The sequence below is a fragment of the Rhineura floridana genome, chromosome 3, assembly GCF_030035675.1.
Source record: "Rhineura floridana isolate rRhiFlo1 chromosome 3, rRhiFlo1.hap2, whole genome shotgun sequence".
Lineage (NCBI taxonomy): Eukaryota > Metazoa > Chordata > Lepidosauria > Squamata > Rhineuridae > Rhineura > Rhineura floridana.
Window position 1 is genome coordinate 31,978,674 of NC_084482.1, and position 16,647 is coordinate 31,995,320.

The following is a 16,647-nucleotide window of genomic DNA, read 5'->3' on the forward strand; positions in this document are numbered from 1 at the left end:
TCTGTCTCTAAGAAAACGCTCCCACTTGTGCTCTTGGCATTTCTAAAGCCTCCTTTGCAGTCATAGGCCACATAGAAACTTCACTGAAGTCAACATTTATTTACCAGGGTCACATCCGCATCCTAGACTAAGATGATATTGTTTGTTATTAGTATGCTGCCAATGCTTCCTGTGGCTGTTAAGGCGGTTGTTATTTTTTGTCGTTTTTGTTTTGTTTTTATGGTATAATGTATTTATTCGTGTTTTTAACAGTCTTGTAAGTCATATAGAGATCTTCAGGTAACAATAAACACAAATCATGGCTTCCTCCAAAGAATCCTGGGAACTGTAGTTTGTTAGTTGATTGTAAGTCACTTTGGCTTCACTTTTGTGAAGAAAAGTGACTAACTAACTAACTAAATCAATCAATCAAAGGGTGCTAAGAATTGTCAGGAGACCCCTTACAGAGCTATAATTCCCAGTACCCCTTAACAAACTACAATTCCCAGGATTCTTTGGAGGAAGCCATGACTGTTAAAGTGGAATAAGAGTGTTTTAAATGTATGGTGTGGATATGACCCAGTTTAAGCCTTAAAAAAGTGCTGTGACTCAACTGCTTAGTATTTTTGCTTGTGCGCAGACTCACAAACACACACTCTACATGAAAGTCCTAGCAACCCAAATCAGTGAAAGAATAGCAACAATTGTTTTAGCAACAACGGTTTTACCATTTTATAACACATTTAAATAATAAAAAAAAGTTTGCTCCAAACAACCAACGTACCTTCTCGCTCGATCTTTAGATTATTAAGTACCGCTTCTCTCGCCGTGGCAAGTGCCAGAAGAAACACAAAGGCAACAACAGTGACAAGGGGGTAGCCCTGAGCCTGGATGATGTGAAGCGCCACGTAAGTGTCTAAGCTCCATAGCATTCACCATACTGTGCAGTACATTCATTCCCTTGTCATGTGACATCACTCCCCCACCAGAATCTTAACATCTGCACTCAGTGGCCTAGCCACATAACTAATTATATCAACTTTATACCACTTTAACTATCCCAGCTTCCCCAACATATCTCCCATGAAGAGGCTGACACTTCTTTGCCAGGGATCCTTTAGCCTCCACCCTCATCTCCCACCTATAGCTTCCAAGATTCCCTTGCAAGAGGGAATTACTGTTATACTTACTTCCATCTATAGGGATCAGCCAGCCTTCTCCAGTCTGATGCCCCCTGCCATACTGCCTGAGACTGATGGGAGTTGTAGCCCAAAACATCTGGAAGGCACCAAGTTGAGGAAGGGTGGATTAAGCATACAGAAAAATATTCTACATCTGTACTATAGTAAATTATTGTTAACTAGTCCTCAGTGTAGATATGGCCCAAGAGTGGATTCAGAACATGACTGGTAGCCACTTAAACCCCTTCTGCATGGTGAAGTAGTCAGTGCATAGACTCCAGCCTCATGGTAAAGCTCAGAATAACCATCCCCATGCAGTCCCTTGGAGATCTAAGGAAGTGAAAAGGTGTTGACGCCAAGCTTAACTGCTTAGTCAGAGAGTTACAAAGGATCATCTCCCTATACAGGTTACAGGGTTGTTGTTGTTATGTGCCTTCAAGTCAATCACGACTTATGGCTACCCTGTGAATCAGTGACCTCCAAAAGCATTTGTCATGAACCACCCTGTCAGATCTTGTAAGTTCTGGTCTGCCGCTTCCTTTATGGAATCAATCCATCTCTTGTTTTGCCTTCCTCTTTTTCTACTCCCTTCTGTTTTTCCCAGCATTACTGTCTTTTCTAGTGAATCATGTCTTCTCATTATGTGTCCAAAGTATGATAACCTCGGTTTCATCATTTTAGCTTCTAGTGATAGTTCTGGTTTAATTTGTTCTAACACCCAATTATTTGTCTTTTTCGCAGTCCATGGTATGTGCAAAGCTCTCCTCCAACACCACATTTCAAATGAGTTGATTTTTCTCTTATCCGCTTTTTTCACTCTCCAACTTTCACATCCATACATAGAGATCAGGGATGTTAATTTTTTTAGGTAGCTATTCCATGGATCCTGATCATCTTATGTGCCCATATGAACCTGCCAAACAAACAGGCTACATGCAAAAACACAGGCAAGCAAGTTCCACTGGGCACCTTTCTAATTGTCCATCATTCTCCTCCTCTCCAGCTGCATCCCAAAGAACAATCAGCTGCTAAAGGAGAGATGAGAAGCTGAGATAAAACAACAGATGTAAAAAGGCAGCCAATGGCTCTTGCTTTCCTTTGTCTACAGCCCACTCCAGCAGCCTCTGCCTGTTTCCAAGGGAGCTTCAGAATTTTCAAAAGATAGACAGCCTGTTTTATATTTGGCTGTTTTGAATGTGGTGAATTAAACTTCGAACTAGACTCCTAATCAATCCATTGGTTCAGCTATCCCAGGAAGACACTGACTGGCAGTGGCTCTCCCTGGTCTCTGCCCATGCACCTATGGCCTCTCACCATCTGTATCCACCCAAAGGCACCTGTCAGCCAGCACCTCAACCCACTTTGTTCACTTCATCTAGCCTGTCTTTGTTCACCGGCGGAGCTCTTTTGTCTTTAACAGCTGTGCAACAAAACAAAACAAAAACATGGCAGACAAACCTTTTTCCCCATCACTGAGAAAAGAAATCACCCAATATTTGTGCAGCTACTGCAGGCATAGAATGGGGTTGCAGAGAGAATTGGCAGCTCCACTCAAGTGCTGGCCTCTCCTGTAATGTGGAATGAGTGCCGGTGAATGAGTGGTACAGATTCTGTTCTCCTGATGGGAGCACTCTCCAGGTACCCATAGTTTGAGGTTCTCTTGTGGGTGAACTCTGGGGAAGGACATGTCACCGCTGTTGTTCCATGATTCTTCACACCCACAAAGAACTCTATATACTCCCCTGACGTCTAAATGGCCCCTTACTACTCCACCCTGTTACCATAGCTGGCACCAGTGTCCATCAAGATAGAGTCTAAAGGCCAGTAAAGATCCCACCAAGGGAAGAGTGATGCCATTCTTGGTTTGTGTGGGGTAATGGAGGAGGGAGGAAGCACCATCTCTTATCTTCCTTTGCCTTATGTGAAACAGAGATGAAGCTCCTTTAGAATCCACTGTGGAAGACATAGTGAGGTACACACTGAGGACTTGGCCCCATTGCGCTATACATTTAAAGCAGTATCATACCACGTTAAACAATCATGGCTTCCTCCAAAGAATCCTGGGAAATGTCGATTAAGGGTGTTGAGAGTTGTTGGGAGACCCCCTGTACCCCTCACAGAGCTACCCAGAGTTGATTAACAATTGATCCCTCTTCCCAGTGAACTCTAGGAACTGTCGCTCTGTGAGGGGAATAGGGATCTCCTTTCAAAACCCTTACCAAGCTGCAGTTCCCAGGATTCTTTGGGGTAAGGCATGACTGTTTTAAATGGTATAACAGTGCTTTAAATGTATGGTGCAGGTGTGGACCTGGCTCCATCCAAAGTCAGAGTGTAGCCCAGAAGTGTTTCTTCAGTTCATGCACCATCCCCACTGGGTGTTGAGGAGGCCCACTGATGGTTTCTGGGTTGAGGATCCCCAAATCCTGGAACTGTGCCCCCCTCTGGATTTATTATAATTTCATGTTTTATCATGCTAAATTTGTGACCACTGTGTTTATGTTCCTCTCTCCTTTCCCTCCGCTGCTCCCCAGAACCCATGTGAGAACATCCGAGGCCATCCAGCAGGCATGACGTACGCAGCCAACATCCTACCTCACCATCCGGCCCGGGGAACCTTTGAGGACTTTACTTGCTAACTGACCACTGGATGTACAACTAACACTACCAAAGGGAAGGGCCCATGCTGAGCAGCCCTGGCCCAGCCCAGCCCACGAACCTGCCAACCTCCTTGTCAGGGCCTCTATCTCAGACTCCCAGAAGAGGCAGCCCCTCCTCAACCCACCCGCCCCAGGCCAAGGCAGTGATACGCACACAGAGCAAACTGGACAGAGGCGGGGTGTGTGGGGGCAGTGGGGGATGTCTGTGCTGTCAGGCTCATGCTAGTTTCTGCTCTTGTCCCAATGATGCCCTTGAACTTTTAACTCAGTGAGAAGAGCTGCCAAGAGAACATTTTGCAGTGCCGAGTGAAGGCGAGGGCATGGCCTTCTCCAATCCACATGCAGGGAAGTCTTGACTGCCTGTACGCCCCTCCTGCAGCCATGCTGCTCCATGCCCACAATGAGCCTTGTGTGTGGGTGGCCATCTTGTATGAAGGCCCTCTTTCTTTTAATCTCAATGCCAAGAAGAACCTACAGGCGTGCCAGCCAAGCTGTTCCCCCACAGTGTTCAGTTTGTAATGATCACTTGCACTATCCAAAGGAGGTGCTACATCAATTTCCTTCCCCCACTACCATCACCATCTTGCTGTGTATTATGGGAAACCACAGCCAAGGCTTTTCCTGTAGCAAGACCGTAACTGAACTGTGAGGGCCCACTTGAAGAGGACATGTTACCAACTACTTGTCTCACCCAACTAATAGTTTCCCTTTTTGTCTAGCCTGGACTCTTCTCTGGGTCTGAGCTTTGTCCCCAACTACCCCCCACCACATATGAAAGGCAGATGAATGATAGGTGATGAGCTGTTCCAAAGTTTAAAACATTGACGTTATGTGCTGCCTGGGCCCCTTCTGTGCATGTTCTTGGGGGTTATGTGGAAATTCTCAAGTACTGTGTGCCATTTTGCAGTAGGATACAAAATTGTTTTCAAACAAGTCTCACTTTATAGTTCCACAACTTCTGAAAGGGGAAGAGAGAGCAGCCTGCCCTGCTGCATTTGATCCTGGGTTTCATTTTTCCCCTCTACAGTGGCATGGCAACCTTTTAGCCCAATCCAGGCTAAAAGGCAGAAAGAACACACCATTATTCCTTTGGCTGTGCACATGTGTAGGGGTGAACCATGCCAGTTCCTGCCTCAGCACCATGGCTTGAAGGAACAGGGGGGACCTGTAGGCAAGTGTCAATAATAGCTCTGCTTTAGTGCAATGCAGAAAACTTGTTGCCCCTAAATTTCTACAGGCGTTGCGCAGACATGGCCTGTCCTACCTTTGGGCCAGTAGTTTGCTGGCGATGATGAGGGGGGAAAACATGCCACCATCAGAAACACACAAAGGGTTTCCACTCCAGGCAAATGCATGCTAATGGTGGAAAACATTTTTTTTTAATTTGGCTATTAAGCATCATCAGCATAGACAGAAATAAAAAGCAGCTCAGGGGAGTGAAGGTGTCTCTCTTGGCAATGAAAGCCTCCTGGATTTATCTGATGCTTTGCAGAACCAAGTCCTGTTTTGGAACATCTGTGTTACCACAACCTGATTGTGGAATGGGAAGGTCACCAAGATGGAGGGCTCCCTTTCAGGAGACGTTTTCCCCTGCTAGGAGAGTTGTGTACCATGGAAGGCATAGATTAGGGAGGGTGGTTTGGGTTTCCTTCTGTAGTGTTTGTTTCTGGCCTGATTTGACCTCCCGTACAACCTGTTCACAGTGCTCATCCTGAGAAGACAAGAATGGTGGTGAAAATTTATCACAATGAGAGGAGATGACCTCTTCCCAAAAGCAGTTACCACCTGTTCCTACCATAGCAGAAGGTCCTAGGTTCAATCTTCAGCATGTCCAGGTAGGGCTGGGAAAGATCTGAAACCCTGGAGAACCACTGTCAGTCAGTGCTGACAGTATTGAGCTAGATAAACCAATGGTGTGACTCAGTATATGGCAGATTCATGTTCCTATTTAAAATCACCTTTTAAAAAGCCCAGGCTTGTTATCCAAAATTTTTCCAATCACTCAGCCTAAATGAGGGACTGATACCACCATTGGTGGAGAGGCTTGTCTGAAATTGTTTTACAAAATGATTCTGGTGAGCTTGTCTGCCCAGCTCTGTTCTGAGTGAAGGTATATGTATGAAGCACTCCAGGTCTTACTGGGGGGGAGAAAAAGCTTTCTAAAAATTTTGTATGAAGCTACAACTTGACAAGGTTGAGAACTGGAGGCCTTAGCAGGTGGGGATTAGAGACCTATGACCTCACCCTATGATCCTATCTACATCCAGCTGTTGTTGATGTCCTCTCCCACTCCTTTGGTGGTGGCTCAGCTGGTCTTGGCTCACAACTCACTGGAGCCATCCAAGTTATAAAACACACCAGTATGGGATATGAACCGGCCAAGGGGGAGGAAGAATCAACAGTCAAAGTAAATCTGGATTATTTAGGTTCATCAGTGGTGGGCTAATATGTGTGAGAGACCTTGCAGAGTGGCAGGGGACTAGGCCTGTGCTCCTCCCATGCCTTATGAGCCTATGGCTGTAAAGAGAAAAGGGGGAAAATAGAGAAATTCTGATTACATTATGGGGATTAAGTGAAAGGCTGCAGAAGAAACATGCCCCTGTGGAGTCCCAGGTATCTATCTGTAGCCCCATGGGAGCCATGGGACTTGATGGCACAAAGATACCCACTACTAAACTGCCTCTCAGACACGCTTGCCTACTTGGCATTTTTATGCCCTTCGGGGGGGGGGGGATGGGAGATATGCCAACAATTGTGTTGCTTTTTCACTTTTAAAGGAAATAGGCTCCCTCCCAGCCTGGGCGCCCACAGCATCTAGTGCCTGTCCCAGTCCAGCCTCTTCCCTCAACATTAATTTAGGTATGCTGCATGTGCAGCCTCCCCAAGGCCAAAGTTCTCCTTATCTTTAAGAGCTTCTGCAATAAAATCTCATTTTGAGTGTGTGTGTTTTTAAAGCTTTATTTTGATCCTAATTATGCTAGGGCTTGGTGGTCTGAACTTTCTCATTAAAAGGGTGTTTGCTGTTCATGTTTGGCCCCCTGAATAAAACTAGGCCCTAATTTCCCAAAGATGCGACAACTCTGCTATGGCTGGAACTTTTAACATGGACCTTTCTGGAGAGGGTCTTTACTTTGAGAGTGGGGGGGGTTCATTTTTCTTTATTTTTCATTTGGTTGTTTCTACTTTTCTGCTTGAAAGCTTTTGAAGATAGGGCTCAAATTTGACCTCTTTTTAATTTAACCATTTTTACTACTTCATGCTCATTTTATATTTCTTATGTATAAAATATATTATATATATTATTATATATATATATGTACATATATAGATAGATATATACATACACACTCCTCTATATGCTCCATGACAGTGTATATACCCATCTGGTAGCATCAAAAGCGTTGATATTGTGCCATTATAATTTTTTTTCCAACTATCGATCTCTGAATGCCTTCAAGTGTATAAAGTGTTGAATTCTCTCTGGTATCTGTACTATGTACACATTTTCATAGGAAGCACAAGAAGATGACAAATGCATTGTATATCAAAACTTGCTCTTCTTTAACAATGATATAAAGGATGGTATCAACCATGGAGACTCTGCCTTGTCCTCCTTAGCTTTACTGCAGAAATCTGTCACAATTAGTATCATTCCTGCTTTTATTTTGCTTTACTTTGACAGCACCATAGTAATGTAGGGCTGGTTCTCACTGCTGGAAGCAATCATCATGCAGTGCAGAGGTGGGCACCAGTGCCAGCTCCACACTCCGGGCTTATCCATATGGCAGCATTTCTTTGTAGCAAACGCACTGCTTTTACCATCATAATAGATTTGCAAGGTCCACACTTCGTGCCCAATGGTAGCCTCAAATTCATTGTTTTCCATTCACACAAGTAGGCATTCCTATGAGAAGGATTAGTGTTGTTGTTTCCTTGTGGCACTGTCCTCTTAATTTTACATTTTTACTCCCTCTGGTTGCTCAGTTATTGGGCATGTGCACAGATTTTTGACCTGTGCAGTATTTCCACTCCCTCCTGCCCCCACTGCTTCCTGAAGTTTGGCGGGTGAAAAGAAGTGGGGTCATCTGTCCCACTTTCTCCGCTGCCCCTTGCTTTTTCTGAGTTTGTTTGTTTGTTTATTGAATTTATTAGTCGCCCATCTGGCTGATTATCCAGCCACTCTGGGCGACGTACAACATAAAAACATACAAATTACATTAGAGCATCAAAAATCTCAAACAATAATAACAAAACATAATTCAGCCCAAAAGCCTGCCTGAAGAGCCAGGTCTTTAAGACCCAGCGGAAGCTTATCATAGAGGGGGCATGGCGGAGATCATTTGGGAGGGAATTCCACAGAGTGGGGACCACAATTGAAAAAAGCCCTCTCCCTAGTCCACCAGTCTAGCTGTTTTAACTGGTGAGATGGAAAGGTCTTTTGAGGCTGATCTTGTTGAGTGGCATTGCTGATGATGCTGGAGGTGCTCTTTCAGATAGACTGGGCCGAAACTGTGCAGGGTTTTAAAGGTCAAAACCAACACCTTGAATTGGGCCCGGAAAACAACTGGTAACCAGTGCAACTCTTTCAGCACTGGAGTAATGTGATCTTGCCGGTGGCGGCCTTTAATCCGGTGAGCTGCCGCATTCTGTACCAGTTGCAGCTTCTGGACCGTTTTCAAGGGTAACCCCACATAGAGAGCAGTACAGTAGTCTAGGCGAGAGGAGACCAGGGCATGTACCACCAATTTTTCCCTGCTGGAAAAATAGATCGATATTTTGAAGAAAATAATATCCATATTTTGATAAAATATCAGTATCAATATCAATATTTTCTCAAAATATCAATACCAATATTGATGTTTTATCAAAATATCAATATTGATATTTTCTTTAAAATATTGATATTAATATCAATATTCTAGGCAACTTTTTTTAAAAAATCCACAGATTTGTTAGGAAAAAAAGTTGGAAACCAAGTGCAGAGAGAAGTTACTTCAAAATTCCCTCCACAAAGATTGAGAATATGAGGAAGAATTATAAAATCCAATGGCAATTCCCATCGCTTGTTGCAAGGAGTGAAGCAAGTTTACTTGGGCAGGAAGGGAGGGCTGCAGCAAACGGTGAAGGGGGGAGAACAGTTGGAGTTTGCTGGATAAACCACCAGAAACAAAATGGTATTAATGGGAGATAGTGGGCGGAGAAAGGGGAAGAGCTGAAAGTTATGATTCATCTGCCCACTAAAAACCATCAAAGCAAACTGTCTTCAAAGACATGTGGAGGTGGAGTGGAGCTGTATTGTTCTAAACTTGTTTGTATTATCAGCAGACTGGGTTAGTACAGATTTACAGGGGGGAAACTGCATGATAGCGTCAGTTTCCCAGTAACATCATGTGAACCATACAAATTAAAGAGATTGAATAGCACCAATCACACACTAAATCACCATGTAGATGAGCCCTCTGTTTAGGAGGGAGTATCACATTGGGCAAGGTTGGGGAAGGGCTGTTCTTCCCACACACACACACTTTTATCTTTTTTACTGAGTTTAGTATGTTCCATCAATCGTGAGCAATGCTCTGGAAGTCCATTGACTCACCAGTGGCTGGCTGGCCTGGAAGTCACTTTCTTCACCTTAGAAGTCCTTAAACCAAAACCCAGATTAGTGGAGGCTTGTTTAGTAAAAAAAAAGAAACTTTGGATGTGCTCAGAGTCACTATGTTGTGACACCAGAGGTACAGCACACAGTGCTGATCCTTGGCCATTTAACCACAAGTGATACTTAAATTGCCTTTTGCATTTCTCATGTCTGTAATTTGAATGTAGAACCAATAAAAGGTTGGGTGCCTTCCCCTATGTGTGCATTTAATTTAAAAAAAAACCTCTTCTGCCTTCTGTCTCACATTAAAAAGTGACATTCCAGATGAAGGCATTGTTGGCATGGCTGATGAAAATACTTTTATTCTGTCTGTTTCTACTTACTGAGCATGGCTTTTAAGGGCTTCTCTAGGCAACCTGTTTTATTCAGCATTCATCCTGATTTGCTTGCACAAAGCTTATGCAGTGGTTAGACTATGTCTGGTCTTTACTGAGCATTTGTTTTGATTTGTTCATGGGGTGGTTATATGACAATGAGCATTCATTCTGGTTTGCTTGCGGGGTGTTTACACACGTGCTGCGGCCCCCCAGTGTGCCATGAGAGGCTTGAAACTGAATGGTACCAGTGTGTTGGATGCATCCACCACTCAATTGGAGCTGGGAGGCCCTGTGCAGCACTGACTCCTGAAAACCTGCTTACTGTCAGTATGTGAAGAGTTCATCATTTCAAGGAAGAGAGTAAGAATGTATCTAGTCTTGTTCCAGAAAAACAAAATCTGCGCTCTGGGTATCAAAAGTCTGACAAACTCTATCCTAGCAGTTTGCTAGTCTCCCACCCTGCAATCTCTTCCCTTTCACTGTTTTCAGAAAGACAGCAGCCAAGAAGCATAACTATACATTTGTAGTGGGATATCTAGGTAGATCACCTCAGGGTAGAGCTGGTACAATTACATTCTTCCCAACACTCAATATTTCTCACTGACAAAAAAAGAAATCCTTCCACCAGCTGGAATAGCCGTTTCAGTTTTGAGTGTCAGTGTTGACTATGGTTGCCTGAGAGTTACATGCACCTATTGGACAGCATCTGTTGCATCACTAGGGATGAGTGACATAACTTCCCCCTCTATGTCTGTACCTTCTGCAAACTGTTTACAGTTGTATGTATATATTTTAACAACTTCACTAGAAGTTACCTGCTTCCTTGATGTATCCATCAACTTCAGACATGCTCATAGAAAGCCCCTTTTAAAAAAACCCCACATACCTATATTAAGCCTGCAATCCTATACCCAGTGAATCCCCCAGTGAATTAAAACAGCTTATTTAGGATTGCACTGTAAAAGAGGTGAACACCAATTGTAATATGCTGTTTTACATTGCTTTAGGAGTTTGCCTGAGAAACAAATAGATTATCGAGATAGATCATCCTGGGCGCTATGAAAAATGTCACAGCTGTGGAATTGTGCAGAAGCTTGAACAATGACAGAGAGATGTATACAGACACACCACAGTTTATTCCTGAAGAGAACTAGTCAGTTGCAGCTCAACTTGAAAAAATAAAAAGATTCAACTTTTTAGTGAAGAACAGCAATATTCCAAGTCTGGTTTCAGCTGAGGGAAAAAAAACTCTTACAACACAGGCAAATGAGACCAGAGGAAATCTTTTTTTAGCTGAGGATGTTAGTAAAAAGAACATAACTGGAGGAAAACTTCAAAAGTTATTAATGATATAGACTGTCTTTTACCTTCCTTTATAAAGCAAAACATGGTCAAAAGTATTTCAAGTAATCCTATTCCTCATTAAGAAGTAGAAAAAGAAATTCAAACCTGCGCGATCAAGCCATGACAAGTTAATTGCTTTGAGTCATGGACTTTATAGATAATTAAAGACAGAATTATTAGTTTAAGGATATTGCAAACTTATTAATTTAAGTGTACATTGGAGGGATTTTGGGATTATGTTTGTTTTTATGATGTATTACTCTTTGTTAGCCACCTTGAGTCTCTTTGGAGAGATTTATTTAATAAATAAATAAATAAATAAATAAAATAGAAACATCAAAGAAATAAATATCAAATATGCCCTTTCCTTCTGCAGCAATAAGCAGCTATTTTTTTGGGGGGGGGACTAATTTTTGAAGGCTGTGCACAACCTCTTCAACATTTTTTTGAAGGTACAAACAGGAATACAATTGTACAAAGCTCCCTCTGTATTGGTGCTGGAACAGTGATAGCGTAAACATAGTGCTTCAAAGAAATACAGCGTTTTGTTTTTTCATTGTCTGGAAAGTTTTTGAAATGGAGAAGGAAGCAGTTGTATTCTACCCAGACTGTGTCAGCATGGATGCGCCGGGTGTAGACCCATCATTACATATTTTATATGTTGGTTGTGTAACACACGTTTCCAGAAGAACAGCTGCAAACTGCCTCACTAGCAATGACTGTTGCCTTCTGTATTATCAGGTGTCATTAATGACTTTATTTTGTCCTCTGAATCTCCATTTAACAGAAACATGTGGTGCTGGGAATTAATTGTCCTTCATATGTTAATGCATCATGAAGACGACTAATTCTGGCTGCAGTATACATTGGGATAATGTAAGCAGGATCAGAATAACGCTAAAGTTGACCATGGATATAATGATTAATGATAGCCCATCATCAGGGACTTGAAAAACCTCTTGTTTTTGCTGCTTCTCTGGCATTGCAAAAACAGGGACATTATCAGACACCTGGCAATCCAAAGCAAGCTGTGTTTCTGGTAAGCTGCATTTGGCTCAGTGCATCACAAATACACTGTGGTCACTTCTAGATGACCTGTTTATTGAGCATTCATCTTGCTTTGTTTGCACAAAGTTTGCAGGGAGGTTAGACCATGTCAGCTATTTATTATATTTCTCTCATTATTCATCCTAGAAATCTGTGTCAAATTTATTTTTATTAATTTCAAAGCCTTTTTATTGATCAATGTCATATGATGGTGGAGACAGCCTTTTGTGTTTCAAACTGGAGGTTATGTTCTATTTCTATTTTGGGTGCATTAACAGTTGAATCTGAAGCTGCAGTTTGATGTAAAATCAGACTGATTACAATATGGTGCTACTTAAGCAATGACAAGTTGTTGGAAAAAACAAACTTGGCCTGCCCAAGATGCATGTTTTCAGCCTGCTATGCTTAAATTACTCCACTTAAGGAAAGGTGGGCATGGTCAATTAAAAACATAAGAGCACACCTATACTTTTGCTAGAATATATTTTACCTCCCACTGTTTTATCTTAGAATCATAGAATAGAAGAGCTGGAAGGGGCCTATAAAGCCATCAAGTCCAACCCCCTGCTCAATGCAGGAATCTGAATCTTGTACAAACTGAGACACTCCTCATGTCCATTGGAAACTATACTGCAGAACAATCAGTGCCATTATTCCACAATTGCTTTTGGAGCTTGTCTTTAGTGTGCAAAGTATGGCTGTACTTCACATATTCACATAAACAAGAGCAAAAGAAAATGATTTACTATAGGAAACTTCACTAAAATTGCAAAGTAAATCAAACATTTAAACTGACTATCTGAACTATATCAACTGTTTTAATATTGTTGCTTCCTCCCTGCTAAAATAAGATCAGCACAGCACATGTCTTGTTTCTGTTATTTGGGCTGATTGCAGGTGTTGCCACCACTCACCATATGCTCAGAGGCATGTTACCAAATTCTTCCAAGCTACACAGCAAGTGGATTGGACTGTGAAAGACCAGCCCAAATTGTGTTTGCATTTTGACAAATTTGTAGGGCAGTACAATATCTCAGAGAGGAGGTCAGGTCTCCTGCTCCACTGGTACATTCACTAGAGCTGCCCCATTTCCCTGCTTTTTAAAGTTTGATAAAAATATATGTTGGCTATAGGTACGTTCTTAAACCACAAGTTTTTTTGCCTATTAGTGAATTTCTCTGTTTTTTAATCCAGGAGATAAGAAATGGGATCCTGTGCAAGTTTGCTGAGAATGGATTGATCATTTGCATGCTTATTGAGTTCAGTGGGATTTACTCCTATGCAATCATGCTTAGGATAGTTGAAACTGACCACAGGGGATGGGGAAGGGTTGGGAGCAGGGGGATGAGAGCAGGCAGGAGGTGGAGGGAGAGGGCAAGTTTGATCATTTGCATGTTTACTGAGTTCAGTGGGATTTACTCCCGGGCAATCATGGCTAGGATAGGTAAAACTGACCATGTGGGAGGAGGAGGGGGAGAGGGAAGGAGGAAGGGGGAGAGAGGGGAGCAGAAGGAGGGGGAGAGGAAGGAGTAGATTGGAAGGGGAGTGATGAAGGAAGGGGGGAAAGGGCAAAAGGAAGGTGATGGGAGGAGGAGGGCAGGGCAGGTTTGATCATTTGCATGCTTATTGAGTTCAGTGGAATTTACTCCTGTGCAATCATGGTTAGGATAGGTAAAACTTATCATGGGGAGGGGGACAGTGGGGGGGAGGGGACGGAGAAGGGGTTAGGAGGAGATTGGAAGGGGAAATGAGGGGTGAAGGAAGGGGGAGGGAAGGGGCAAGAGGGAGGGAATAGGAGGGAGGAGGAGGGGAGGGCAGGTTTGATCATATGCATGCTTTTCGAGTTCAATGGGATTTACTCCTGTGCAATCATGCTTAGAATAGGTGAAACTGACCTGGGGGAGGGGCAGGGAGGGGAGGGGGGGGCAGGGAGGGAGGGAGAGGGGAGGAGATTGGATGGGTGGGTACTGGGCAGAGGGGAAGGCCCTTTCGTTTCCAAAAGGAAAACATTGTGAACAGTATCATTCTCTTTCAGGGTTTCCCCCACCTTTTTATTCTACAGCAGGCACATGTAGCCTCCCACCCAAATTTAAGCCAAAGATATTGCTGGCCACATCCACACCAGAAATTTATTTCACTTTAGACAGTCATGGCTTCTCCCAAAGAATCCTGGGAAGTGTAGTTTGTGAAGGGTGCTGAAAGTTGCTAGGAGATGCAGTTCCCTCACACAGCTTCAATCAGAGCGGCTGACTGTTAAACCACTCTGGCCACTGGAGCTCTGTCAGGGGAATAGGAGTCTCCTCTCAGCACCCTTCACAAACTCCCACTTTCCAGGATTCTTTTGGGGAAGACTGTCTAAAGTGGAACAAATGTCTGGTGTGGGTGTGGTGCCCAGAGGATGACAACAAGAACTAGGGCCTTCTCAGTGGTGGCCCCCGAACTACGGAACAGTGTTTTGGACGAGGTGCGCCTGGTGCCAACATTATTATCCTTTCGGCGCCAGGTTAAAACTTTCCTCTTTTCCCAGGCATTTTAGCATATTTTAGTATATTTTAGTACATTCTGGTATACTAAATTTAAATTGTGTAATATGTTTTTAGCTCTGGGGAATTTTTGTTGTATGTTTGTATTTATTATGTGATTTTACTATATTATTGTACTTTTATATTTATGTTGTACACCGCCCAGAGAGCCGTTGGCTGTGGGCGGTATAGAAATTGAATAAAAATAATTAGGCAAGCCCAGCAGCTGTTAGTCTGGCTTCTAGAACACTGACAGTTGGTTCTTACTGAGCATGCCCGACATTATCATTCAGTTCCATGCAAAAATGCTTAAATTAATTAAAAATCAGCCAGGCATTTTTTTTTAACTTTTAAACTGCAGAAGATAAAGGTCAGAGTTTGGGGCAAGGTCAGTAATAGGATTACAGGTACTCTGTGAACATAAATTTCAACGTATTATGAGCTCTGACAGAAATAAGTCCAAGAGGGGTCTGGTTTTTTTCCTCTCTCTTTTTACACTTTGAACTCTCGATTCTCTCTGTTTTGTGTATCGCCATGAAAATTGAGAGGGTTGTTAAGCAAGCATTTCTGAGTTCAGGACTATGTTTTGTAAGGTTTTGTTTTGAAATGAGCTTATGGGAAACCTCAGAATGGCATGGGGGGTATTTTCAATTTAACATTGCGGAATGGGAAAAATCCATGACAACTATAGTATACAGCTACTCTTGTGGCTGTATAATTCCAATCACACATTCCTAGGATAGAAACACACTCACTGTTCTGCCAGTTCCAGTGTGTTTCCACTTCTCTCTTCTGAAACCAGGGGCACACAAAGCTAGTCAAACCCTGCCCCTTTTTACAGTAAAACCTGGTGAACAGCTCGAGCAGTTTTTTTTTAAAAAATTCAGCTTCAAAGAGATTTCGCAACTGATCTGCAGATCAACCCGTTCCCCCTCCCCAGGTGTTGCTAATGGAAACACTTTATCTGGTGACTAGTGTGTTTACAGCCCTAGGGTTGTTTGCAGTGTAATACTGTGCCCAAGGCTCTAAACTCTTCTGCTCCAGGAGGACTAAAGTAGATTTCTCACAACTGGGCCTTTCTATTCTATAGCTTTTTCCACACTATAAATGTATGAGCTCCTGGTCCCATGTAGTAACTTCGTCCCCACCCCACCCCTGCATCTAGCCAAAGGAGAAGTCAAGGGGGGGAAAGTGGTTCAAGTAAGAAATGCTAAAACAACGTGCAACAGGAGAGCCATGAGAGAGAACAGCGCTGGAAGTTACACTTGAGCAATCATAAGATCAGAGCTTCAGCAAGAGAAACAACTACTTGCTTTTTTGTGGACAGGAAGATAGTTATTGGGAGAGGTATTTTATCTTTGGATTACTGCAACATGGTAAATTAATCAGAAAGAAAGAAGTTATGCACTGTCAATGAGAGAGAAGATGGCTGGTCCAATTTCAGACAAACTGCAGCCAGGGCTTCGGGCAGAGGCAAGGGCTAATTTGATGAGATATAAGAAGAATGCCAACAATCATAGATTAAGATTCAAACAGTTGGGGGATGGCTACCCATGTCCCAGCACAGATATAGGGGGGGGGACGCAACTGAAATACGTAGTATTGTCTCTGCACTCCCAAGAGTAGTTTCATAGGCATCTGTTATGGAATAACTAGAGCACATTCCATTTCCAACATTTTACAATGTTCACCCAGCCGAAAGGCTGTCACTAACATTAAAGTTGCAAGAGCCAATGCCTATGTAAAACAGAGAGCTTTCTATGGTGAATTGGCAGGCAAGTTCCAAAGTTTTCAACAAACTGTCTTGAGCAATAATCCAAAGCTAAGTACCCGCACTTGGAGGGCAACTGATTCATCACGTGGAAATCGGTTTGTATTCGCTTTGTTTTTAGATCCTTAATTAAAGTGCTTCTTTTAAGGCTGCGGTCTCCTAGCGGATTTAGG

At 42.9% G+C, this 16,647-nt stretch overlaps 1 protein-coding gene across 8 annotated transcripts in view; it reads left to right on the forward strand.

The window, feature by feature from the left end:
* The window catches only part of ASIC1 (acid sensing ion channel subunit 1), a 219,432-nt gene extending 212,070 nt beyond the window's left edge, over positions 1-7,362 (forward strand). For 6 of the 8 annotated variants that reach the window (XM_061615240.1, XM_061615235.1, XM_061615234.1 and 3 more), the window contains 2 exons: positions 783-887; positions 3,692-7,362. In XM_061615240.1, the coding sequence (XP_061471224.1) occupies positions 783-887; positions 3,692-3,796 (210 nt within the window). In that variant the 3' untranslated portion in view covers positions 3,797-7,362. Of the gene's footprint in view, positions 1-782; positions 888-1,181; positions 1,236-2,163; positions 2,235-3,691 lie in introns of those variants that run through there. The other 2 variants (XM_061615238.1, XM_061615236.1) reach the window with 2 other exon arrangements.
* The last annotated feature ends 9,285 nt before the right edge of the window (positions 7,363-16,647 follow it).